This window comes from Rissa tridactyla, assembly GCF_028500815.1.
Source record: "Rissa tridactyla isolate bRisTri1 chromosome 24 unlocalized genomic scaffold, bRisTri1.patW.cur.20221130 SUPER_24_unloc_1, whole genome shotgun sequence".
Lineage (NCBI taxonomy): Eukaryota > Metazoa > Chordata > Aves > Charadriiformes > Laridae > Rissa > Rissa tridactyla.
Window position 1 is genome coordinate 316612 of NW_026529338.1, and position 21743 is coordinate 338354.

The 21743-nt window shown below is 58.3% G+C and overlaps 1 protein-coding gene across 5 annotated transcripts in view; it reads left to right on the forward strand.

Moving 5' to 3' along the window:
• Positions 1-21743, forward strand: part of SARNP (SAP domain containing ribonucleoprotein) — a 39455-nt gene that overhangs the window by 9406 nt on the left and 8306 nt on the right. For 2 of the 5 annotated variants that reach the window (XR_008464038.1, XM_054187165.1), the window contains exons 7-9: positions 557-585; positions 1170-1195; positions 2870-2938. The exons of 1 other annotated variant lie outside the window; for it this stretch is intronic. Coding sequence is in view for 3 of the 4 variants with exons in the window: in XM_054187165.1 (XP_054043140.1) it covers positions 557-585; positions 1170-1195; positions 2870-2938 (124 nt within the window). In the remaining variant the exon portion in view is untranslated. The remainder of the gene's footprint in view (positions 1-556; positions 586-1169; positions 1196-2869; positions 2939-21743) is intronic. 2 more of the 5 variants (XM_054187166.1, XM_054187167.1) reach the window with 2 other exon arrangements.

Here is a 21743-nt window from a genome sequence, read left to right on the forward strand (position 1 = left end):
CACCCCGGCCAGTCTGGGATTCTGTGGGATTCTGTTTCCCTCAGCCTGAATGAGCTGTGGGCAGGTTTGCTGGAGGGTTTTGGGGACGCGTGCTGCGTTACGCCTGCAGGGACGTGGTGCTCCTCGTGGGCAGGAGAGACCCCGGTGTCACGTTCAGGCCGTGTCTGACTGCGGGGCGCTCGATGTGTTCCTTACTGGTGCCTCAGACTAAAATACCGGTGAAATTTCTGGCAGTTCTCGTGGTTATTCTGTAAAGAAAGAGGAAAAAAAAAATGGTGAACTGCTGGGGCTCCGGCCAGCTTTCTGCACTTCGGGCTTCGTTTTATGGAGAAAGCAGGGAATTAATGCCCACGGAGGAAGCGCGGGAGCCACTGCAGTAATTCCATTAGCCGATAATAGCGTGTTCCAGTTAATCTTACCCTCAAACCAGTTTGATTCAAGTACGCTCAGGAAAAGAATTTGAAGGAAAAGTTCACACCCAGGAGTTGACGCGCCGGGTACTGCCTGACCTTCTCTTTGCCCCCGTCCCTGACTCAGCTCTGTTTGCCTTCGGCAGGTTTGGTTTGGCCACGGTTTCGACTAAAGGTGAGGAGGTGAAGCAGACGCAATCCAGGGAGTGACCGCACTGCAAATATTGAATTATTCCTGGGGGGAAAAAAAAAAAAACAAACCCAAAAACAAACACAAAACTTGCCGGTGGGACTACCTTTGTTTTCACCTCTCTCCCTTTTCCTGAGTGCACCCGGGAGCTCCGAGCGGGAATTGTAGAATAGGGAAGAAAAGGACAAGGTTGTTCCCTTGGTGGCTCAGATGCTTTTCCCAGCGGCTCTTACTTCCAAGCACAGCTGGAAGATGCGAGCCAGATTTCCCCGCGGTACCCCTGAAAACACCCTTTGGCTTCATAAAATGCCGGGTCACGTCGCCATAGCTGACTTAGCGAGGTGGGACGGCAGCAGGTTTGCGGGTGGAAAAGTGGATTTGAAGGTGAAAAAAGAAACTGGGAGACTCTGTAGCGAGCGGAGAGAGAAGCCGGGGAGGAGGGGACGGCGGTTCTTCCCCAGTTTGCGGTGGGACAGGGCAGTGCCGTGACTTTGCTGCCCCTCCAAGGTGCCGCTCCCCATCTTTGTTCTCTAACTGCCTTTTCTTTTTTTCTTGCCTCCTCGTTTCAGGCCTCTCTGCAGACAGCAAACCCACGGTAAGAAACGCTTCTCGTTCTTGACCGGCCGCTCGTCAGGCCCTTAACGCGCGTCACGGTTTGTAGGAAGAGGGTTTTACCCGCGGACGGGGATAAACCACCTGCAAGGTCCGGGAGCAAGGTGTGCGGAGCGAGGGCTGGCGGCGTAGCCCCCGCCGGGCGTCATGTCTGCCAGCAGCTGGGGAGATTCCCATCCCTGCGCCCGTTTTCTCAGATGAGCTGATTTTTAGAATCAAATGCTGAAAGGAACAAAGGTGGATATTTGGTTGGTTGTTGTTTTTTTTTTTTTTTTTCATATGCCTGGCTTTCATCCTGTGTTTTTGTTGGAATTGCTTGAATTATGCCTCGGGAATGGAAACGATGAATGACCTGTAGTAAATTACTCGGCTTTTAATGGCCAGTGCCGCTTTGCCCAGCCACCTTCCAGGTCTCAGTAGGAGGCACCGAAGGCCAGGGAACTGCTGGAGAGGGGACAGCAAGGGGCTACCGAGATGCTGAGGGGATGAAACATCTCTCTGATGAGGAAAGGCCGAGGGATTTGGGCTTTCAGTCTGGAAAAAAGATGACTGAGGGGGGATCTTATCAACACTTATAAATACTGAAAGGGGGGGTGGCAGGAGGATGGGGCCAGGCTCTTCTCAGTGGTGCCCGGTGTCAGGACAAGAGGTAACGGGCACAAACTTGAGCATGGGAAGTTCCATCTCAACACGAGGAGGAACTTGTTGACGTTGAGGGTGGCAGAGCCCTGGCAGAGGCTGCCCAGAGAGGTGGGGGAGTCTCCGTCTCTGGAGACATCCCAAACCCGCCTGGACGCGTTCCTGTGCCACCTGCTGTGTGTGACCCTGCTCTGGCCGGGGGTTGGAGGAGATGATCTCCAGAGGGCCCTTCCCACCCCAGCCGTTCTGGGATGATTCTGTGGGATTCTGTGAGTCTCGCAGCGGGCGGGCGGGTGGCTCCGTGTCTCGGTGTTTGCGTGCTGCGTTGAGGATGGGTGGAACAGTTAAGCCGAGATCTGTCGCCAGGCGAGGCTCTGGCTTTGTCTGGTGCCGGGGGCACAGAAGATCTTGCACGAACATCTGCGAGGAGGGACAGGGGTTTCCTCTGCGGAACCGCGTGCCCAAAAAGTCTGTGTTCGTCAGGAAGAGGTGCCGTAATAGTGGCTGATGCCTCTCTAGAAAACCAGGCAGTTTGGGCGATTTCCTGGGAAGCTGCTTGGTGCAGGGATCCGCTTGGATGTGACACGCGGATCGTGGAAGGGTGAGGGCGCAGCGATGGCTGCGTAAACCGGTGGCAGCCAGGGTGGCAGTGGTAATTTGGGGGAAGCGCTGGCAAATTTGCCTCCCGGGCTGGTTTATTTTGTGTTGGTGTTGACCAGGCTGCTGCGGGGAAGGTGCCGGGGAGGGGTCAGCATGGGGGGGTCTCCTGGGGTGGGTTTGGGGAAGCGACGGGGCGGATCGGTGGTTTCTGGTGCTTCCTTTGGGACACGGGTTCTCCCCGGCGGCCCGGGGTGTCGGGGCAGCATGGTGCCCAGCGGAGCCTCCCCCGGGGCTGGTCGCTGCGCGCAAGTCTGTTCCGAGAGGCAGCCTTTTCTCCATCCCTCTTGAGTGACGGTGATTTATTATTTTTTTATTTATTTATTTTTTAAATTATGAATTGTTTCCTATGTCTTTGTAGGTAAACATGGATAAATTAAAGGAAAGGGCTCAAAGATTTGGCTTGAATGTCTCCTCGCTCTCCAAGAAGGTAAGGTGCCTCGGCCTCCAGGACACTTTGCCCCTCCGGATTAGCCCGGCGCTCCGGCGCGGAGCGTGCTGTGGCCTCTCAAAGCCTTCGTGCCGTTTGAGGTTTTTACATCTTGTTATTAGTGCGGCGCACGGGCCCCGGACCCCGGGGGAGCCTTGTCAACACCGTTTCCTTCATCTTCCCCTCTGTTTGTTTTTGCGTGTGTGACTCTCGCTATGGTTTTGAGAGATTTAACCGCCGCCGAATGGAGGCATTGGATTTTAAGCTCGTTCATCCGGGTTTTAACAAGGGGAGAGAGCCCGTTTCGCAGGCGGTGTAATTGGTATGTTTTCAGGCGTTTGACTCGCGCTGTGGAAGTGCACGTTTCTGTTGGGGGCAGGAGCCAAGTCAGTAAAGACCAAGGTAATGAGCTCTCTGAAGAGAAAGCGTCCAGAGCTCCCCGGTAGGAAATAACTCTTTGAAGTACAAATGAGATGAGCTTCGTAGGGGGATGGATTTGGTCTTAAAACTATTTATTTTTCCAGGAGAGAAATATACCCCTGAGGGTTCTGAGCGTAACCCTCTCCTGGTCCTCGTTACCTGTCGATGGATTTAGCTCGGCCTTCGCGTGCTGGCGCCAGCCGCGGGGGCTGTCGGTGGGGCAGGAGCTGGAGCCGTGCTCTGTCTCCCGCTGCTCTGTCTCCCGCTGGGACCCCCTCCCTGTGCTGCGCTTGGGGGAGCTGAACGTGCCGGGGGGGGGACACCATGGGGCGTGCTTGGAGATAAACGTGTGCCGGCGAACGGTGTGCTCACCCCTGCGATAATCCCTCGCCTAAATGTAGCAAATGGAGGGGTGAGGGGTGGGGGGGAGAAGATGAATTTAGCACCTTTGGGGGGAAAAACGGGAGAAAAGGGTAAATATAGGCTCTGAGATGAATCCGACATCCTGCGCGCTGCCCCCGCACAAATAGCCTTTTCCTCTTCTGGGCTGCGCCGAGCCCGGTGCTGCAGCGCTGTTGGGAAATAGCGGGGAGCGGAAAGAATTGTCCGGCTCTGCAGCTGGGTGGTGTTGGCATGGAGACCTCTCCTCTCCCTGCGGGAAAAGGGGAAGAGCCAGGGGAGGTTCGGCTTCTCTCCATCCCTCCGCAGTGAGCCCCTCTCCTCCTCGGGGGCAGGGGGGGGTGTGGGTGGGATGGATCTGACCTTTTTTTTTTTTTCTTTTTTTTTTTCTTTTCTTTTCTTTGCTGCCTGTTTCTCCACGTACCAGTGTTCTGCTTTATTCTGCTGGCCCCGGGAATTCACTGATGTAGAAAATATCTGGCATTGGAGGTCGCTGTTCTTCCCCCCCTCCCCGCCTCCCTCCTTCCCTCTCCCGTCCCTTTGGGGGTGGGGGAAGGAGGCCAGCGCATTAAAGCTGGGATATGTGGAGCTCAGGGTGAGAGGCTGCTCAAACATCATTAACCCTGTCACTGGGAGCTCCCATTTTTCAGGAGGAATATACGCCTTGTCAACCTTTATGGCCGTGGCCTTCCCTGGCCGGGATCGTGTGGCTGCAGCTTAATAAAGCCAGGGTTTATGGAAGGAGGCGGCTCCTGGGCTGCGCCATGGCCCCTGGGCTCGGCAAAACCCCGAAAGCCCCCAAGGCTGAGCGCCCCGAGCCCTTCACAGCTATCGCAGCTGGCTCTGTGCTCCCCGGGGACCCACTGGTGGGTGGGGCAATGGCTTGCCCGGGGCCAGTGGCCGGGCTGGCTCCAGCCCTACAGATTCATAGAATCATAGAATTGTCAGGGTTGGAAGAGACCTTAAAGATCTTCTAGTTCCAACCCCTCCCACTAGATAGGGTTGCTCAGAGCCCCGTCCAGCCTGGCCTTGAACACTTCCAGGGATGGGGCTTCCATTCCCACCACTCTGGGCAACCTGGGCCAGTGTCTCACCACCCTCATGGTGAAACCCAGGCTGGGCTTTGTGTGCCCCGATGGAGCGATGTCCGGCAGCGGGGCTCGCTGGCCGGGCTTTGTGTCCCCCGATGGGGCGGTGTCCGGCAGTGGGACTCGCTGGCCGGGCTTTGTGTCCCCCGATGGAGCGGTGTCCGGCAGCGGGGCTCGCTGGCCGGGCTTTGTGTCCCCCGATGGGGCGATGTCCGGCAGCGGGGCTCGCTGGCCGGGCTTTGTGTCCCCTGATGGGGCGATGTCCGGCAGTGGGACTCGCTGGCCGGGCTTTGTGTCCCCCGATGGGGCGATGTCCGGCAGTGGGACTCGCTGGCCGGGCTTTGTGTCCCCCGATGGGGTGATGTCCGGCAGCGGGGCTCGCTGGCCAGGCTTTGTGTCCCCCGATGGAGCGGTGTCCGGCAGTGGGGCTCGCTGGCCAGGCTTTGTGTCCCCCGATGGAGCGGTGTCCGGCAGCGGGGCTCGCTGGCCTTGTCTCCTTTTTTTTGTTTGCTCCGCCGGGAAGGCGAGTTCACGGGCTTTAGAAGTGGCTTCTCCCACTGAGCGGAACATGCTCTCGCATTCCTGGGAGGAATATTATTGGTTACTTTAATTAGCTGGTGGTATTGTGCTTCCCACCTGGGTGTTCTTTATAGCTTTTCATTACGAAGGAGCCGGGCGGTTGCGAATGTTTACATGTGCCTTGGCAGGTTTGGGGGTTTTTGGTTTGGGGTTTTTTTTTTTTGGTTTTTTGGGTTTTTTTATACCGTGCGTGGCAGCAAAAACTTTACAATAAAGCATTGTCTGCGCAGAGCCACAGTTCATTTCCTATTCAAATTGGTTTGGGGAGGGGTAGGGACGTGGAAGGGGGGGGCGGGTGGCGGGGGGGGAGAATCGTAGCCAAGGGGGATTTCAGACCCGCTGGGAGCGAATGCAGAGCTGCGTGAGTGGCTGTGAACTCATCTGTAGCTTTGAACCCCCCCCCCACTCCGTTAGCCCTCCGGGGTAGAAATCTTTCAAGTTTAAAATCCTCTTCCTCCCCGCCCAAGGGGGAAGCGAGACCCCCGGTCGGCGGGAGGCGAGTGGAAAGGTTGGCAGGGCTGGAGCGGGAGAGGCAGGTGCTCGTTTGTCTCGAGGCAGCACGGGGCCATCAAATTTAATTTTTGAAAATAAATCAAGCGAGCGTTTATCTCCCCGTAGCCCTGACTCTTCCCCTCCGAGGCCTCCCGTTAAAGCGCACGCTGGCTGACCTAAAGCTCCCCGTCCCTTGACTCCTGTTAGTTGTACTTAACCCCCCACACGTGGAAATGGTCCCTCTCTGGAGCAGCTGCTCCCTGTAACGCTCCAACTCCCGCTCCCCCGGGGAGGGTCTTTAGCTGCGGGTTTTATATTCGGGCTCGGATGCTGCCGAGGGAGCTGCCTGCGATTCACAGGCGTTTCTCCGAGGGCTTGCTTTGCTCTTTATGGATAAAATAGCCTTGTACGTCTCCTGCTGAGAAAGTGTTGGCACCAAATGGACAGCGAGAGCCCTTGGGATCACATAAAAGCTCTGTTTGCCACCTTTGTATTGCATTATCAAATACCTTTCCCCATCCAAACAGATGACTCAAATAATTGGCTTTTTTTTATCTCCTCTTTAACGTGGAGGTCTCAAACTGCCTAACGAACAATTAGCTGATTAACCCTCGGCTGTTCGGAGGTTGGGAGCGGAGGGGTGAAGTGACTCAGCTCCGGGATCGCTCCCAGTCAGGAGTCCCCGCTCGGAGCCCTCTTTCCCCCCCACCGCCTCCGCGCGTTTCCCTGAGCTGGGGGTGAAACAAAGGATTTTTGCCACGAATCCTCCGTATTCCGAGGGCGTTCCGTCCCTCGTCACGGGGTGCTTGTCCCATCCCCGCTTCGGTGCCTTCTCGTGGCAGGGGGAGATTCTGCGTCTGTTGGGAGGTGGAGTGACCTGTGGGGAGTGCGGCTCCCGAGCCCTGCCTCACCTCGAATAACTTCATTTTTCTTTGCCGATTCGCAAATCTTCCATTTTACAGCTGGGGCCACGCGGCCGTAGGACACATCCAGAGCCCCGCGGGCATCCCAGGTCGGATCCTCAGCAGCGCCACAGGGTGCTAAAAACATCCCCTTGATCGAAAAGTACCGATTCTCCCGGCTGGGAAGAGTTAATGCTTTAGTACGGCCCGTCGGTTGTGATGGTAGATTAACGCCGGTTTAATTCCGGTTAATGAGAATGTGTTTTACAGGGAGCAGAGAAGAGCCGGGCTGGCGGGGGGACGGCGTGACGTCGGTGCGGCGGCGGAGCAGAGCAGGGGGCAGCGGAGCAGCAGAAAGTCTGTGTGTGTACAAAACAGCTAAATGAGAGAGAGAGGAAAAAAAAAAACAAAACAAAACAATTGGCTTAATTGTTTGGCTTCCAGTGAGCTTCTGATACCGTGCTGAGGAGGAATCCTTTTCCTGGGTAATTTTTCTGCCCGCAATCTTTCCCAACGCCCCCCGCCAGCCCCGGATGGGAAGCCATTAACCACCGAGGAAGCGGAGGGTGGTGGCGGGGGGGACGACGGACGTGCTGATGTTGGCAGAGCAGAGGAGAAGGCATTCGTGGCCGTGGGGTTGTTCCTTGCGAGAGCCGGGGACGGCCGCGTCGTGGCCGGTGGCGTGTGCCTGGATTTTTGAGGGGCGCGATTGGCTTCGGCGGCTGGTTCGTCGTCAAGAAATGCCTTTTGCCGTCGCATGGAAGAGACGGCCCCTGCGTTCTTTGAAAGGGCCACGTGCCCTTGAGTATTATTTTCTTCTCCAAACTTCACTTTTTGTGGCTGTCGTCGGCTTTCTGCCCTTCTGGTCCTGCCCTCTCTGCTTTCTTCCCCGCCTGCGGCAGTGGAGGGCCGTCTCCCCGGGTTACAACCCAGCCCCTTCTCCTTCTGCGTGCTTCGCCTTCCTTCCTCCTCCTCTCTCATCTTCTTTTGCCTTTTGGCGGGCGTTGTGATCAGAATATATATAAGATGGCCTAGAAAAGTGTATTCCCCACACTCTGAATTCGCCCCGGGGTTATCTTTATCCTGAGAAGTCCATGGCTCATCTGTGCGTTGTCCGTGCGTCCTTCCTCCTCAGGGCCACTGCACAAACTCGGCTTTTGGTGTGGATTTATGGAGCACTTGGCACTTCTTAAAGCAGAAAAAGGCGTTTTTTTTCCCCCGCCTCGGAGCAGCATCGCGGTGAGGTGGGGAAGGGGCCGGGTGGCCTGGTAGACGCTGAGGGGCAAAGCGTTTGACGCTGTCCTGCACGACATCCTGGTCTCTAAATTGGAAAAGCATGGATTTGATGGATGGACCATCATTAGGAAGATGGACCATCATTAGAAGGATGGACCACCATTAGGAAGAAGTTCTTCACCGTGAGGGTGGTGAGACGCTGGCCCAGGTTGCCCAGAGAGGGGGTGGAAGCCTCATCCCTGGAAGTTTTTAAGGCCAGGCTGGACGGGGCTCTGAGCAACCCGATCTAGTGGGACGTGTCCCTGCCCATGGCAGGGGGGTTGGAACTAAGGTCCCTTCCAACCCTGACAGTTCCATGATTCTGTGGCCACTGGGTGGATAAGGAACTGGCTGAATGGCCGCACTCAAAGGGCTGCAGTCAATGGCTCAATGGCCACATGGAAGCTGGTGACGAGGTGTTCCTCAGGGGTCAGTACTGGGACCAGCGTTGTTTGACATCTTTGTCGGTGACATGGACAGTGGGATCAAGGGCACCCTCAGCGAGTTTGCTGATGACACCGAGCTGTGTGGCGTGGTGACACGCTGGAGGGAAGGGATGCCACCCAGAGGGACCTGGACGGGCCGTAGAGGCGGGACCCTGCCAACCTCCTGAAGTTCAACCAGGCCAAGTGCAAGGTCCTGCACCTGGGTCAGGGGAACCCCAGGCACAAATCCAGGCTGGGCGGAGGATGGCTGGAGAGCAGCCCTGAGGAGAAGGACTTGGGGGGGCCGGTGGGTGAGAAGCTCAACATGAGCAGGCAACGTGTGCTGGCAGCCCAGAGAGCCAACTGCGTCCTGGGCCGCATCAAAAGAAGCGTGGGCAGCAGCGCAAGGCGGGGGATTCTGTCCCTCTGCTCCGCTCTGGTGAGACCCCACCTGGGGTGCTGTGTCCAGCTCTGGAGCCCTCAGCACAGGAAGGACACGGAACTGTTGGAGCGGGGCTGGAGGAGGCCCTGGAGATGCTGGGAGGGCTGGAGCCCCTCTGCTGTGGGGACAGGCTGAGAGAGCTGGGGGGGTTCAGCCTGGAGAAGAGAAGGCTCCGGGGAGACCTTCCAGCCCCTTCCAGTCCCTAAAGGGGCTCCGGGAAAGCTGGGGAGGGACTCTGGAGCAGGGAGGGGAGCCATGGGACGAGGGGGAAGGGTTTTACACTGAAAGAGGGAGATTTAGGTGAGATATCGGGAAGAAACTCTGCTGTGAGGGGGATGAGCCCCTGTCGCAGGTTGCCCAGAGAAGCTGTGGCTGCCCCATCCCTGGAGGGGTTCAAGGCCAGGTTGGCCGGGGCTTGGAGCAACCTGGGCTGGTGGGAGGTGTCCCTGCCCAGGGCAGGGGGTGGAATGGGATGATCTTTAGCGTCCCTTCCAACCCAAACCTTTCTGTGATTCTGTGGGCTGGTCCGTCATGACAGACCATGCGGTGAGAGCGATTCCGCACTCGGGATTTTCCCCGTGCCCTGAAATTGTCATGACATCCTGCTTTTAAATCTTAATATTTTTAGGTATTTAAAAAAATCTGCTTTAGGTAATTTTTCAAGGATTTTTCTGTCTCCCTCTGAGTTGGACTAGTGGTAACTAAGGCGGGTGGATTTACAGAGGGAGGTAAAAAATAGGCCTGGTTTAAAGAGTAAAATTCAAGCAAAGCCCTGGAAAAAACCTCTCGTGTTTTTCCTTGTGGCAGAAACTTGTCAGTAGTCCCGCAGAAGGTAGGAACTGGGTGAGAATCGAGGGAATGCGGCTGGAATTGTGCAGCCGTGCGGGTACAGAGCCGAAAGATCCAGGTACGACATTGTGCAGGTGGCGAGGAGTGTCGAGGAGGGCGAGATGCGGCTGGGTGGGTCCCGAAATTTTCCCCTGCTCTCTTGGGATGCTCGGGGCAGACGCAGCAGCCGGGGATTCGTCGGAGACCGAGCTGATTCCTGCCTTTTTCTGCCTTGGCCGCTGCTGGGCAGATGGGTAGCAGCGTCCGTATTGAAACGTCAACCTCAGTCAAAAGGTAAAGCTCAGTTTTGAGGAGAGAAAGAGCGATTTTGGGGCACTCCAGCCTTTGCAGGTAAAAGCTGGAGAGCGTCCAGCCGGTCTGGAAGGATTTACAGAAACTTGAGCACTAATCCTCAGCGCCTGATTTTTATTTTTCTTTATTTTAATTTTTTTCCCCCTCCGCTGCACAGGAGCCCCGTGTTGGGCTTGCGGCGGGCATTCGCTGCGTGCCGCGGTGGCCGTGGGTGTGTGCCCGTCCCCTCGCCTTCCCCCGGCCCCTCCGAAGCCCCCTCGCCGTTCGCCAAGTTGAGCGGCCTGAATGCGGCCCCCTTGGTTTAAGATAATGGGAAGTGACAAGGTGAAGAATGGCGCTGGCAGTCACGGACGTTTTAACGCGAAGGGGGCTGTAAGCGAGGCCCCTGCCGCCCCCGCCCCCTCCCGGCTCGCTCGGGGAAGGGGTTTGGCAACCGAATGGCCGGCGCAGGCGGCATCCCTGGGTGGAGGGCAGGGGCGGGCGAGAGGTTTGTGTTCGCCCTTCGTAATGGCGGGGGGAGGCGGGTTGTGGTCTTGTTTTTAAGGCTCCCGTGCCCAGAGAGCCCTCCCCGTTGCTGTCCTGGAGGTGGCGGAGCTCGGCACCGGGGCGGCTCCGGACAAAGGCTGTCGGATGCGGGATGCCGGGCAGAGCAGAGACGTGGGCACGGGCCGGGGAGGCTTGGAACAGCCTGTGGGCCAGCACGTGGCTTACTGGTGCGCTCGAAGATGAGCCCAGATCTTCCCAGGGCTGTGTCACCCTGGGGAAAATAAGACCTGAGGTTACGAGGGAAAAGTAAAGGTTTAACAGACCTCAATTTTTTCCCCCTTTTGTGTTTTTTGTTTAAGAGGAAGCAGCGGTTTCCCCCTGAGGGCTGTGCTGGCGGGTCCTCGCTGGCCCCACGCGCTCTGGCCGAGGGCAGCGCAACCGTCCCCTCTTCCCAGAGGGATGGATTTGGGGTTTCCAATCCCCATCGCTGGTGACCCGGCTGGCGTTCGATGGGATTGCGCAGGGAAATCCATGACTTGTGTTTCCTAGAAGGCAAGTAACGACTTTTGTCCAAACCAGCTTTATCCCTTGCGAATAACTCCAGGCTGGCGTGGGGGGGAAAAGGCTTCTACCGGTAAATCCGGCTTCAGAAACCTCGCTGAAGCCGCAGGGAGCTCGAGGCGCCGGGTGCCCGCGGACCCGCTCAGCCGTCCCCTGCGCTGCCGTGGTCAGTGGCCGCCCATTGCAGGCGGTCGCCAGCCTGGCGCTGTGCGGGGCCGTTGCCGAGCAGGAGGGTAAAGATGAATTTGAAACACGAGTATTGGATCAAGGCGCCTTTCAAGGGATTGTCGCTCTTTCTGGACGAGGCAGACCTTAAAAGCTTGAAATACGCTCGAGTTTCCCGCTTCCAGAGTCTCTCCGCTCTTTTAGCGGCTCGTTGCTCTTCTAAATGTTTTACGCCCTGCTTGTGTGCGTACGTCGCGCGAAGAGGAAGAAGTGAACTTCGTGAGACGCGAACCTCGGCCGCGCCGCGCGAGGTACGAGGGGCCTCGGCCGCGTTGGTTCGGGTTGGGAGCGTAATTCCGTGCTTTCGGGTTGAGGGTGTGCCCGCAGGCACGTAACCGCACAGGAACGCTCCGGGAAGCCCGTCCTTTGGCGTGGAGGAGGCGCCGGTGCTTTCCTGCCGCTCCCCTACAGCTGGCTCGTGCCAGAAGGATTCAAGTTGAGCCATGCGGTGGGTAAGTCGCTGTGCCCGAGGGGCTGGAAGGAGCTGGCGTCTCAAAGCGTCCCTTCCGCGGTGCCTGTGCTGTGACCCTCGGTCACCTGTGCTCTCTCAGCTGCTCTTATTTCCTCCCGTCTGGCATTTCCTCTCCAGCAGATCCGAAATAACGTCCCTCTCCTGCTGCCTCGGCCTCCCGTGCTCCTGTAAATCTTGCCAGCAACTTCCCCCACCACCACCTTCTCCGGCGCGATGGAAAAGGTGCCGTGGCGGGTGCCGGGCTTGCGGAGCTGCCCCGTCTTTCTTGGTCGTGGTGTTTTCTCCCATCACACCGCCTGCTTTCTGGCGCCCACGGCCATGAGTCGGCGTCACCACAACCAGGCTCTTCCCCATCTCCCCGGGGCCTTTCACCAAGCCCTTGCCAGGCAGACCCTCTTGTCTGTGCTCTGCTGAGGATTTTGTTCCTTATCTGCCAGGATTTTCCAGAATTTTCAATTCTGGACCTTCTGATTTTGCATTTAACCGGGGGCTTCGCGAGGGCTTCGTTCTCGCTTCCCCGCGAATCAGCTCCGCATCAGGCGAAGGTGGAGCTGCCCTTTGCTATGATCAGCGCTTCAGTGACTGCGGGATTGGTGCCGGGGGAATTTGGGGTGTGCGTGACCTGGTGGGGAAGGTTTCGGGGCGTAGGAAAGAGCGGAGGGAGGTGCTGTGGGAGGGGAGCCCATGTGCCCGCCCCGGGGTGGTGTCGGGTACCCGGAGCCCAGACGGGAGCGTCCATGGGGTTGGTGGTGGGATCCGTGCGCTGCGTCGTCCCCCTGCTCTTGGACGGGCTGAGAGAGCTGGGGGGGGTCAGCCTGGAGAAGAGAAGGCTCCGGGGAGACCTTGGAGCCCCTTCCAGTCCCTCAAGGGGCTCCAGGAAAGCTGGGGAGGGACTCTGGAGCAGGGAGGGGAGCCATGGGACGTGGGGAATGGTTTTAACCTGAAAGAGGGACATTTAAGTGAGATGTGAGGAAGAAATTGTTTGCTGTGAGGGGGGTGAGCCCCTGGCCCAGGTTGCCCAGAGAAGCTGTGGCTGCCCCGTCCCTGGAGGGGTTCAAGGGCAGGTTGGCCGGGGCTTGGAGCAAGCTGGGCTGGTGGGAGGTGTCCCTGCCCAGGGCAGGGGGTGGCACTGGGTGAGTTTTAAGGTCCCTTCCCACCCAAACCATTCTGTGATTCTCTTTGTACTGGAAACTCTTGTGGTTGGGCAGATGAGAACATCTTATGCCCTTCTACACCCGATAAGGCTGCGGCTTTCATTATCTTCTCAGTGCTTACTGGCCATCATGGTGTGTTTCCTCTGGCCTTTGCCGAGGCAGGGTGAGAAAACAATATCTGAAGAAACCCGGAACTCTTTTTTCCAATAGAAATGTCAACTTGGCGCCTGGCTGCCCTCTGAAAGGGTCTTCTGGAGCGCTGGGTCCAGTTCTGGGCTCCCCGGGTCAAGAGGGACAGGGAACTGCTGGAGAGGGGACAGCAAAGGGCTACTGAGATGCTGAGGGGATGGAACATCTCTCTGATGAGGAAAGGCCGAGGGATTTGTGGCTCTTCAGTCTGGAAAAAAGACGACTGAGGGGGGACCTTATCAACACTTATAAATACTGAAAGGGGGGGTGTCAGGAGGATGGGGCCAGGCTCTTCTCAGTGGTGCCCGGGGACAGGACAAGAGGTAACGGGCACAAACTTGAGCATGGGAAGTTCCACCTAAACATGAGGAGGAAGTTCTTGACGTTGAGGGTGGCAGAGCCCTGGCAGAGGCTGCCCAGAGAGGTGGGGGAGTCTCCGTCTCTGGAGACATCCCAAACCCGCCTGGACGTGTTCCTGTGCCACCTGCTGTGTGTGACCCTGCTCTGGCCGGGGGTTGGAGGAGATGATCTCCAGAGGGCCCTTCCCACCCCGGCCAGTCTGGGATTCTGCTGGGCTGCTGCCATTGGTGGCTCAGCCAACGCTCTCCCAAAGCTGTGGTCGCGTGTTCCCCGCAGCCCCGTCATGCAACGAGCGCAGGAGAAGCGGCGGCACACCTCGGCGCTGCGCCCTCACCGCTGGCTCCTCCGGCGTTTCACCGTTATTCCTCTGCTTCCCCCTCCACCCTTTACGCCGCGCTTCCACACCCCCGCCATGTCGTTTTCAAAATAAATGACGAGAGTGCGGCACGGGGTCAGGGGGACTCCTGCTCGCCCATTGATCCCCGTGCTCCCTGAAAGGGCTCGGAGTCGCCGACAAACCTTCGGGGAGTGGCGAAGGGCTCGCTCCCGGGGGACAATGGCGGAGAGCGGGGAGGGGGGGGACACACACACTCTCTGACCTCCCTCTGCCCAGTCATCTGGTTCTTCATTGGTCCCCGCTGTGAAACAGAACTTCGCTTTTGTCTGTAACACAAATACATCTTTTCCCCACCCCCCCTTTCCCCCTCTATTATGATTCAATCAATGATGTCATTATGTCCCATTCAGGGGCTCTTGAACCATTTGGCTGCAGGAATTTGGAGGAGCGGGCCCGGGGAAGAATGGCAGCTCTCGCTCCCGGCTTTCCAGAGCCTATTCCAGTCTCAACCGGAGAAACAAAGTCAGGTTTTCCCCTTCACCCCTCTTCACCGCGGGGCACAAAAGTAGAAAAAAACCAAGAAAAAAACCAGCCCCAAATCCCGCTGCGAAACGCGGGGAGGGGGGCGTGGGCCGTGAGGAATGTCCCCAGGCGAATTAAACCTCGCGCAGTTCTGCTGAGGATCCTCTCCTTCCCCTTCCCTCCTTCCACTTAAGATGATAACTCCAGCAGCTCTTTCCCGTCTTGGAAGACTGGAGGGTTTTGGCTCCGCGGGGACGTTGCGCCGAGTCTTGGCGTCGTGGCTGTGGCTTTCGAGGGGATGGAGCTTCCTCCTCGTGGCCGCGCACGCACTGCCCGCGGGTTGGTGGGAGCGTAAGGAAAAATCTGTCGAGGCAAACGACCCCTGGTTTTTAGGCCCTAAAAAGTTTGTGTAGTGTCACTAATTCGGCAGTGGGAAGCCTCGCTTTGTCAGAAAACCCTCCCCGATTCCGTTACGGGGCGGCAGAGCGGATCTTTCCCAGCTCTGCGCTTTCTGGAAGGTCCTTTCGGGAAGTGCCAGGCGCAGGGGTCGGGGAGCGCTGAACTCGTGGGGGCTTGGAGAGCCTCCAGCGTAGAGCCAGGACCATCCCCGGGACCTTTCCGACCCCAGCGGGTGCCCCGCGGAGACGCTGCCAGCCCGTGGCCGGGTGTCTCCCGGGCCTGGCTTCGTTCAGAGCGAGCAGATTTAGGTTTTCTAACGTTTAAAATGCAGATGCATGAGGTCAGGCGTCGGGCGGCCGGGAGAAGCTGCTTTAAAAACCTGGTCTCGTAATAACCTTTGGGATGGAACAGCTTAATTCCACGGATAATTTAGTGGCTAATATACCTTTTCCTGGGCTGTGGCTATTCCCGTTATTTCAAAGGCGTGAAGGCGAGTGAGGGGGGGGTTGTTTGGGAGACCTGGGGAGGGAGGGGGAGGGTCCCCACGGATGGGGCTGCGCCCGCTCTGGTGCGCAGCCGGGCAGCAGGGGCTCGCCGGCGCGTGAGCTGCCGTCCCGGCGGAATAAATGCACGGATTTGACAATTCTTAGGGTTTAGTTAGTCCGACATTTGCAGAGCAGCAGCTCTTGGGCGAGCTTTCCCTTCGAGCTCTGCCAGAATCTCAAGCTTTCGGTGATACCAGAGAAACCAAATTAAGTGACCGTAAAAGATCAAACATGAGGTGCTTCAGCCCCGGCCTTTCATCTCTTCTGGTTGAAAGAGGTAGTGAGCATCCACGTGGATCCCGACTTTTCCCGAGGCGCTGGGCTGTGCGCGGATCAACGCTGTCCGTCGGCGGGTTTCCCTCCGTTACTCGCCCGCCCGCCGCTGGGTTTTGCCGCCGTCCCTCGCTGGTTGGAGCGGCCCCCGGCGCTTTGGGGTGGCAGCTCTTTCCGTTTGCTGCCACGGGGCAGCCAACTTCGGGAGTTTTGAGTCCCCAGCCAAAATCTGCTGGAGCCGCCCTCGACGCCGGCTCCTCCCTCCGCAGGATTTCGCCTTTCCACCGTCGGCCCGGGCTGCTCTGCCGGGGAGGAGGATGGTCTATGGGGTGAGGTTGGGAATTGGGGAATCGCAGAACGGTTTGGCTTGGGAGGGACCTTAAAGCTCAAATCCAAAGCTTAAATCTCATTCCAACCCCCCCGCCATGGGCAGGGACACCTCCCACTGGAGCAGGTTGATCCAAGGCCCATCCAACGTGGCCTTGAACCCCTCCAGGGATGGGGCAGCCCCTGAGAAACCCAGTGTCCGGCCTAAAACTCAACCGTGGAGCATGCGTGGCATTGCCCGGGTGAAGGGCTGGCCCCGTTGGTGGGGGACCTGCAGGGTCCGGGCACGGCCTCGGCTGCAGACAGAGTTCTTTGGCGGAGAAAAAAGGCTGGGTGTAGGAGAGAATTGATAATCCGCTCTCTGAACCCCGGCTGTACGTGGCGGGTGAAGGACTGAGCTGTGGCAGCGCCGTGCTCCGCTCCCCGGGGGTGAGCGCTGGCGGTTGTTTCTGCATCAGCACAAAAATCTTGGATAATTAAGCTCCGGGCGGTGCAATTGCACTGGAAGCGCTGCTCTGCCCTGTCGGTTTTCTCCTGCCGGGCCGGTTTGGTTTTCCCTGGTCGCGCTGGAACCGATGGGTCCCCGGCTCTGCTCTCCTGAGCCGCTGGCGCTTCTTTTGGCCATTCCATGGGGTGCAAAGTCCTCGCCCGGCCGCGGGTGCCTTTGGGAGTGTCAGGGCAGTGGGAGGAAACTCCGGTCTCTCTCCAAACCTGCTTCACTTATTCCTGAAAAAAATGTGTTCCCTTTGGAATTAGGAGCGGCGAGCGCTCGCCCGGCTTCCCAGGCCCTTGGGTACCTGCGCGGACCTGGAGATAAAACCGCCTTTGAGTCGAAATCCCCATGTTCCTTGGGATCCCAGGGGAATAAATGCTGCGCGGCTCCAGCGATGGCCTCCGACCGCCCCGGCAGCTGCAGTGGGTGCCTTTGCACCCGAGAGTTTTCTTGTTCTTCAGACTCCCGTTGGCTTTTCCTCCTTTTTGCCGGGATTTTGTTTAGCCCGCGTGGCGGCAGCAGGCGGACACCATCGGCACAGCGGGGCTTGGCGCGTCCCGCTGCCCCGCGGAGCCCCATGGATTTGCAGGGGAAGGGTTGACGCTGCCGCGGCGCGTTGCCGTTTTTGTGCTTGTTGTGTTGGAATAGAACGGATTTTTTTTTTTTTTTTTTTTTTTAAATCTGGGGCTGATATGCAATTCAGATCATGTTATCTCATCACCCGGTTGCCTCTTTTTTTTTTTACTTTTTTTTTTTAACAATGGGTGGACTCTTCGAGGGGAAAAACTCTCGTGCTCTGCCCGGCGCCTGCGGCTCCGCTGCCCTCCCCTTCCCCAGCCAGCTCCGTCGCTCCCCAACGCGCTCCGGGGCTCTGCGCCGCACGCCGGGGCTCTCCTCGGAGCCTTCCCACCCCACCTTTGGGAGGGAAGAACCTCCGTAAGCGCCACATGATAGTTCAGACGCTGCTCGGCGGGTGCGAAGAGATAAAAAGCCCTTTCCGAGGCCCTTTTGCCTCGTGGAGCACCTGAAGCGCGTCCCCCTCGCTCGGCCACGGCATTCCTGACGTGTTTGTTCCATCCCTGACGTCCGAGCTGAAGAATGCTTTTCAACTCGGCGCTGGGAGAGCTGCAGGTGCGCTCTTAGCACATGGCTGCGACTTTTCTTCTCTTCCTCCCCCTCTGATCCCGTTTGGGGCCGGCATAAACCTCTGGCTGTGAAAGCCACGGTGCCTTGAGACAGAGACGCCTCCAACCGCCGCCTGCCGCAGCTCCTGCCCAACCGCCATGTACAGAAAAACGCGGCGGCTGGGGTTGTTTTTTTATTCTTTTTAATTTTTTTTTTTTTTTTTTGCCTTCCCAACCCATTTTCCAAGGGAAGGACGAGGCGCGAGCTTGCGGTTGCCTGTTTCCCTTGGCTTGGGTAAAAAAAAACCAAACCCACAGTGAGAAGGTGAAGTTAGTCTGGGAAAGCAGCCGGTCTCTGATGCTGCGTGGCTTGGGCTTCGTTAGCGTGAGCGAATCAGGTGCACGAGGATAGGCGACGAGAAGGGGCACAGCGTGTTAAAAAAACTCGTGCTCTTTATGCTTCCCAGCTCCTTTTAGTGTAAATCAAGATCTTCGGAGACCTGCAGCTCGGTCCGTTCTGGCGCGAGACTTCTCCCGGCCGCTTGGCGTAGGTTTTTAGCAGGTGGAGTGAGCCAGAAGATGGAGCTTTGCCCTGACTTCAGGCAATTTGGTGGACTAACTCTGTAATCTAGTTGCCGAAGGGACAGCGGGGAGCGTGTGGATCATCCCTGGGGCGGGGGCGGGCTGGCCCGTGGTGGCCGTGGGTGACCCAGCCGCGTTGGATGTCGCCGCCGTCTCGCTGGGAGATGGCCAACGGGCCACCTCTGAAGCCCCAGCGTTGAGCTGCTGGGGCTGGGTTTTGCTGCCCGCCTTCCGTGGAGGTAAAGCGCTGTTTGATGGTTTTCTGAAACGCACCGAGGCCCCCGTCTCCACCGGCGTGGTGTGGTTGCGTGTCAGCCGTGCCGTGTACAAGTCCGTTCTCCGTGGCAGCGGCACGGAGGGTCCTTCTACCACCGACACCCTCTTTGTGTAAGGACTGTGACGGGGACTTTGGATATTCCTCCTGCCTGGATCTAATCTAAGCGGAGTCCTTGTATTTTGGAGAAAGCCGTGGCCATCTCCGCTGGCTCACCCTCTGGCGCCTTTCCCTCTGCCACCGGCTCTGGCCGCGGCTGGAAGCGCAGGGTGGTGCTGGAGACACCGGAGCTGCCCTCGCCTGGGTGGAACGGGGCGGCTTGACATCGCCCCTGCCTTTTCTCCAGCTTTTGGAGGCACGGAAACCCAGCGTCGCTCCTCGTTCCTGCACCCCGCTCTGTACCCAAAGCGAAAAATCTCCCTGTGAAAGGCAATTTTGCCGCTGGAAACGGGAAGGGGGGTAAAGCGGCACGCGGAATATTTCTGTCTAAACCCTGGGCTTCCCTGTGGCTTGCCGTCTCCTGCCGAACGCTCGCCGGTGTCCGGCGGCAGCGGCTTCAGAGGGATTTAACAGCACTCGGAGCCTGCGAGGGGAAAGAAACAGGAGGAATAAATATGCTGAGATGAATTTCAAAAAGACGGTGGGCGACAGCTGTGCGTCCTGGGATTGGAGTGTTTCTGAGAATAAAACCATCGGTTGCTGTCATTCACCCTCTGGGTATGAAATTGGAAGCCCCGTTACCCTTGAGTGTTTCATAACCTTTACCTTTTGGAGGTCAAGGCCGTGTCATCATTAATCTCCCATCGCCTGAAAGCCCCGGGGCTCTGCTTTTCATCCTGCCATCCGTCATGCTGCGGCGAGAGACGGGAGAGCGACCAGAAGGGCCCGGGTTTATACGCGCATGTGGGCAACGCGCCTTTCCCTTCTCCCAGAACGAAAACACCCGGGAGGACGCGGGGAGGGAGGCTCCTGGCTCTCTCCCTGCCTTTGGCGTGAGGATACTCGCTGGCGGTGTGGGGGGGCTTCATCCGCAAATCCGGAGCCATTTCCTCCTGGCGAGCAGGTGGAGGGAGGTCATCCTCCCCCTCAGCTCTGCCCTGGGGAGGCCACAGCTGGAGCACTGGGTCCAGTTCTGGGCTCCCCGGGTCAAGAGGGACAGGGAACTGCTGGAGAGGGGACAGCAAGGGGCTACCGAGATGCTGAGGGGATGGAACATCTCTCTGATGAGGAAAGGCCGAGGGATTTGGGGCTCTTCAGTCTGGAAAAAAGACGACTGAGGGGGGACCTTATCAACACTTATAAATACTGAAAGGGTGGGTGGCAGGAGGATGGGGCCAGGCTCTTCTCAGTGGTGCCGGGGACAGGACAAGAGGTAACGGGCACAAACTTGAGCATGGGAAGTTCCATCTCAACACGAGGAGGAACTTGTTGACGTTGAGGGTGGCAGAGCCCTGGCAGAGGCTGCCCAGAGAGGTGGGGGAGTCTCCGTCTCTGGAGACATCCCAAACCCGCCTGGACGCGTTCCTGTGCCACCTGCTGTGTGTGACCCTGCTCTGGCTGGGGGTTGGAGGAGATGATCTCCAGAGGGCCCTTCCCACCCCGGCCAGTCTGGGATTCTGTGGCACTTTAATCGGCGGAGAAAGCAGCACTCTGCTCGTGTGGTGTGAACCTGGGGTCTCGGGGGCAGAGATCTCATAGCGACGTGGGCTTTTAAAACACAGGGGGGTGGGTGCAACCGAGCGAGTCCTTCCCCTGCACGTCGGGGAGCCGAAGGTGGCTGCCGTGTTACCTTTCACGTGGCTGCAGTGAGCCTGGCCCAGGGAGCGGACGAGGGCATCGCTGAACACGTGCAGCATCTCCTGCGCGTTGTTCCCTTTCCCCTGCTCTGTGCCAGGGTCTGCGGCAGAGCCAAGCGGGTTCTTCACCCTTCTCCCTGCTCGGGGTGAGCCTGACGCGGCTCCTGAGACCTCATTTCGTAGCCCACGCGGGAGGGAGCAAGCGCTGTTTAATCCGCACCCGGCTCTAGGTGCTGGGAGCACAGAGGGATCTTTCGACGGATGGCGGGACCTTGGTGGCTTTGTCCCTCGCTGCGCAGCGCAGAGATGCTCGTGATGAGCCATTGGTGAGCATCTCACGGGCCCTGGGGGCCAAGCGGGGGGCTCTCCTGCTCCTCGCCCATGAGATGCTTTTAGGTGAGCAGGGACCAACTTTTGCCCACCTTCGAAGAGCGAGGCTGGCGCTGGGGTTTTCCCCTCTCTCGGAGTTTGAATCCTGCGGGGCAGTTAAGCAGAACATCACACCCGAGCGCTGCTGCCGCCGCTCCCGATTCCTCCACTGCAGGAATTGCAGCTTCCCGAGCTCAGGCGGGAGAGGAGAGCGGCGGGCGCTGCCAGCCAAGGGCAGGAGCTGCGTGTCCTGCGCTCTGCGTGTCCTGTGTGTCCTGCACTCCCATGTCCTTCATGTCCTGCACCCTGCGTGTCCTGCGCTCTGCATGTCCTGCGTGTCCTGCACTCCCATGTCCTTCATGTCCTGCACCCTGCGTGTCCTGCGCTCTGCATGTCCTGCGTGTCCTGCACCCTGCATGTCCTGCGCTCTGCATGTCCTGTGTGTCCTGCACTCTGCATGTCCTGCGTGTCCTGCACCCTCATGTCCTTCATGTCCTGCACTCCATGTGTCCTGCGTGTCCTGCACCCTGTGTGTCCTGCGCTCTGCATGTCCTGCATGTCCTGCACTCCACGTGTCCTGCGCTCTGCATGTCCTGCGTGTCCTGCACTCTCATGTCCTTCATGTCCTGCGTCCTGCGTGTCCTGCTCTCCGCATGTCCTGCGTGTCCTGCGCCCTGTGTGTCCTGCACTCTGCATGTCCTGCATGTCCTGCACTCTCATGTCCTTCATGTCCTGCACCCTGTGTGTCCTGCGCTCTGCATGTCCTGCGTGTCCTGCGCCCTGTGTGCTGCGCTCCGCGTGTCCTGCGTGTCCTGCGCTCTGCATGTCCTGCGTGTCCTGCGCTCTGCATGTCCTGCGTGTCCTGCGCTCTGCATGTCCTGCGTATCCTGCGCCCTGTGTGTCCTGCACTCTGCATGTCCTGCGTGTCTGGCGCCCTGTGTGTCCTGCGCTTTGCATGTCCTGCGTGTCCTGCACTCTGCGTGTCCCGCGCTTTGCGTGTCCTGCATGTCCTGCGCTCTGCAGCGGTGAGTGCCAGAGCTCCTCGCTCCATGGAAACCAGGGATTAATGCCTTTTGGCATTAACTCTTCCTGCGCCAGCAGCAGCGCTCCTGCTTTCTCCCAGGAGAGAGGGAAAGATCCAGTTTTTTAAATGGA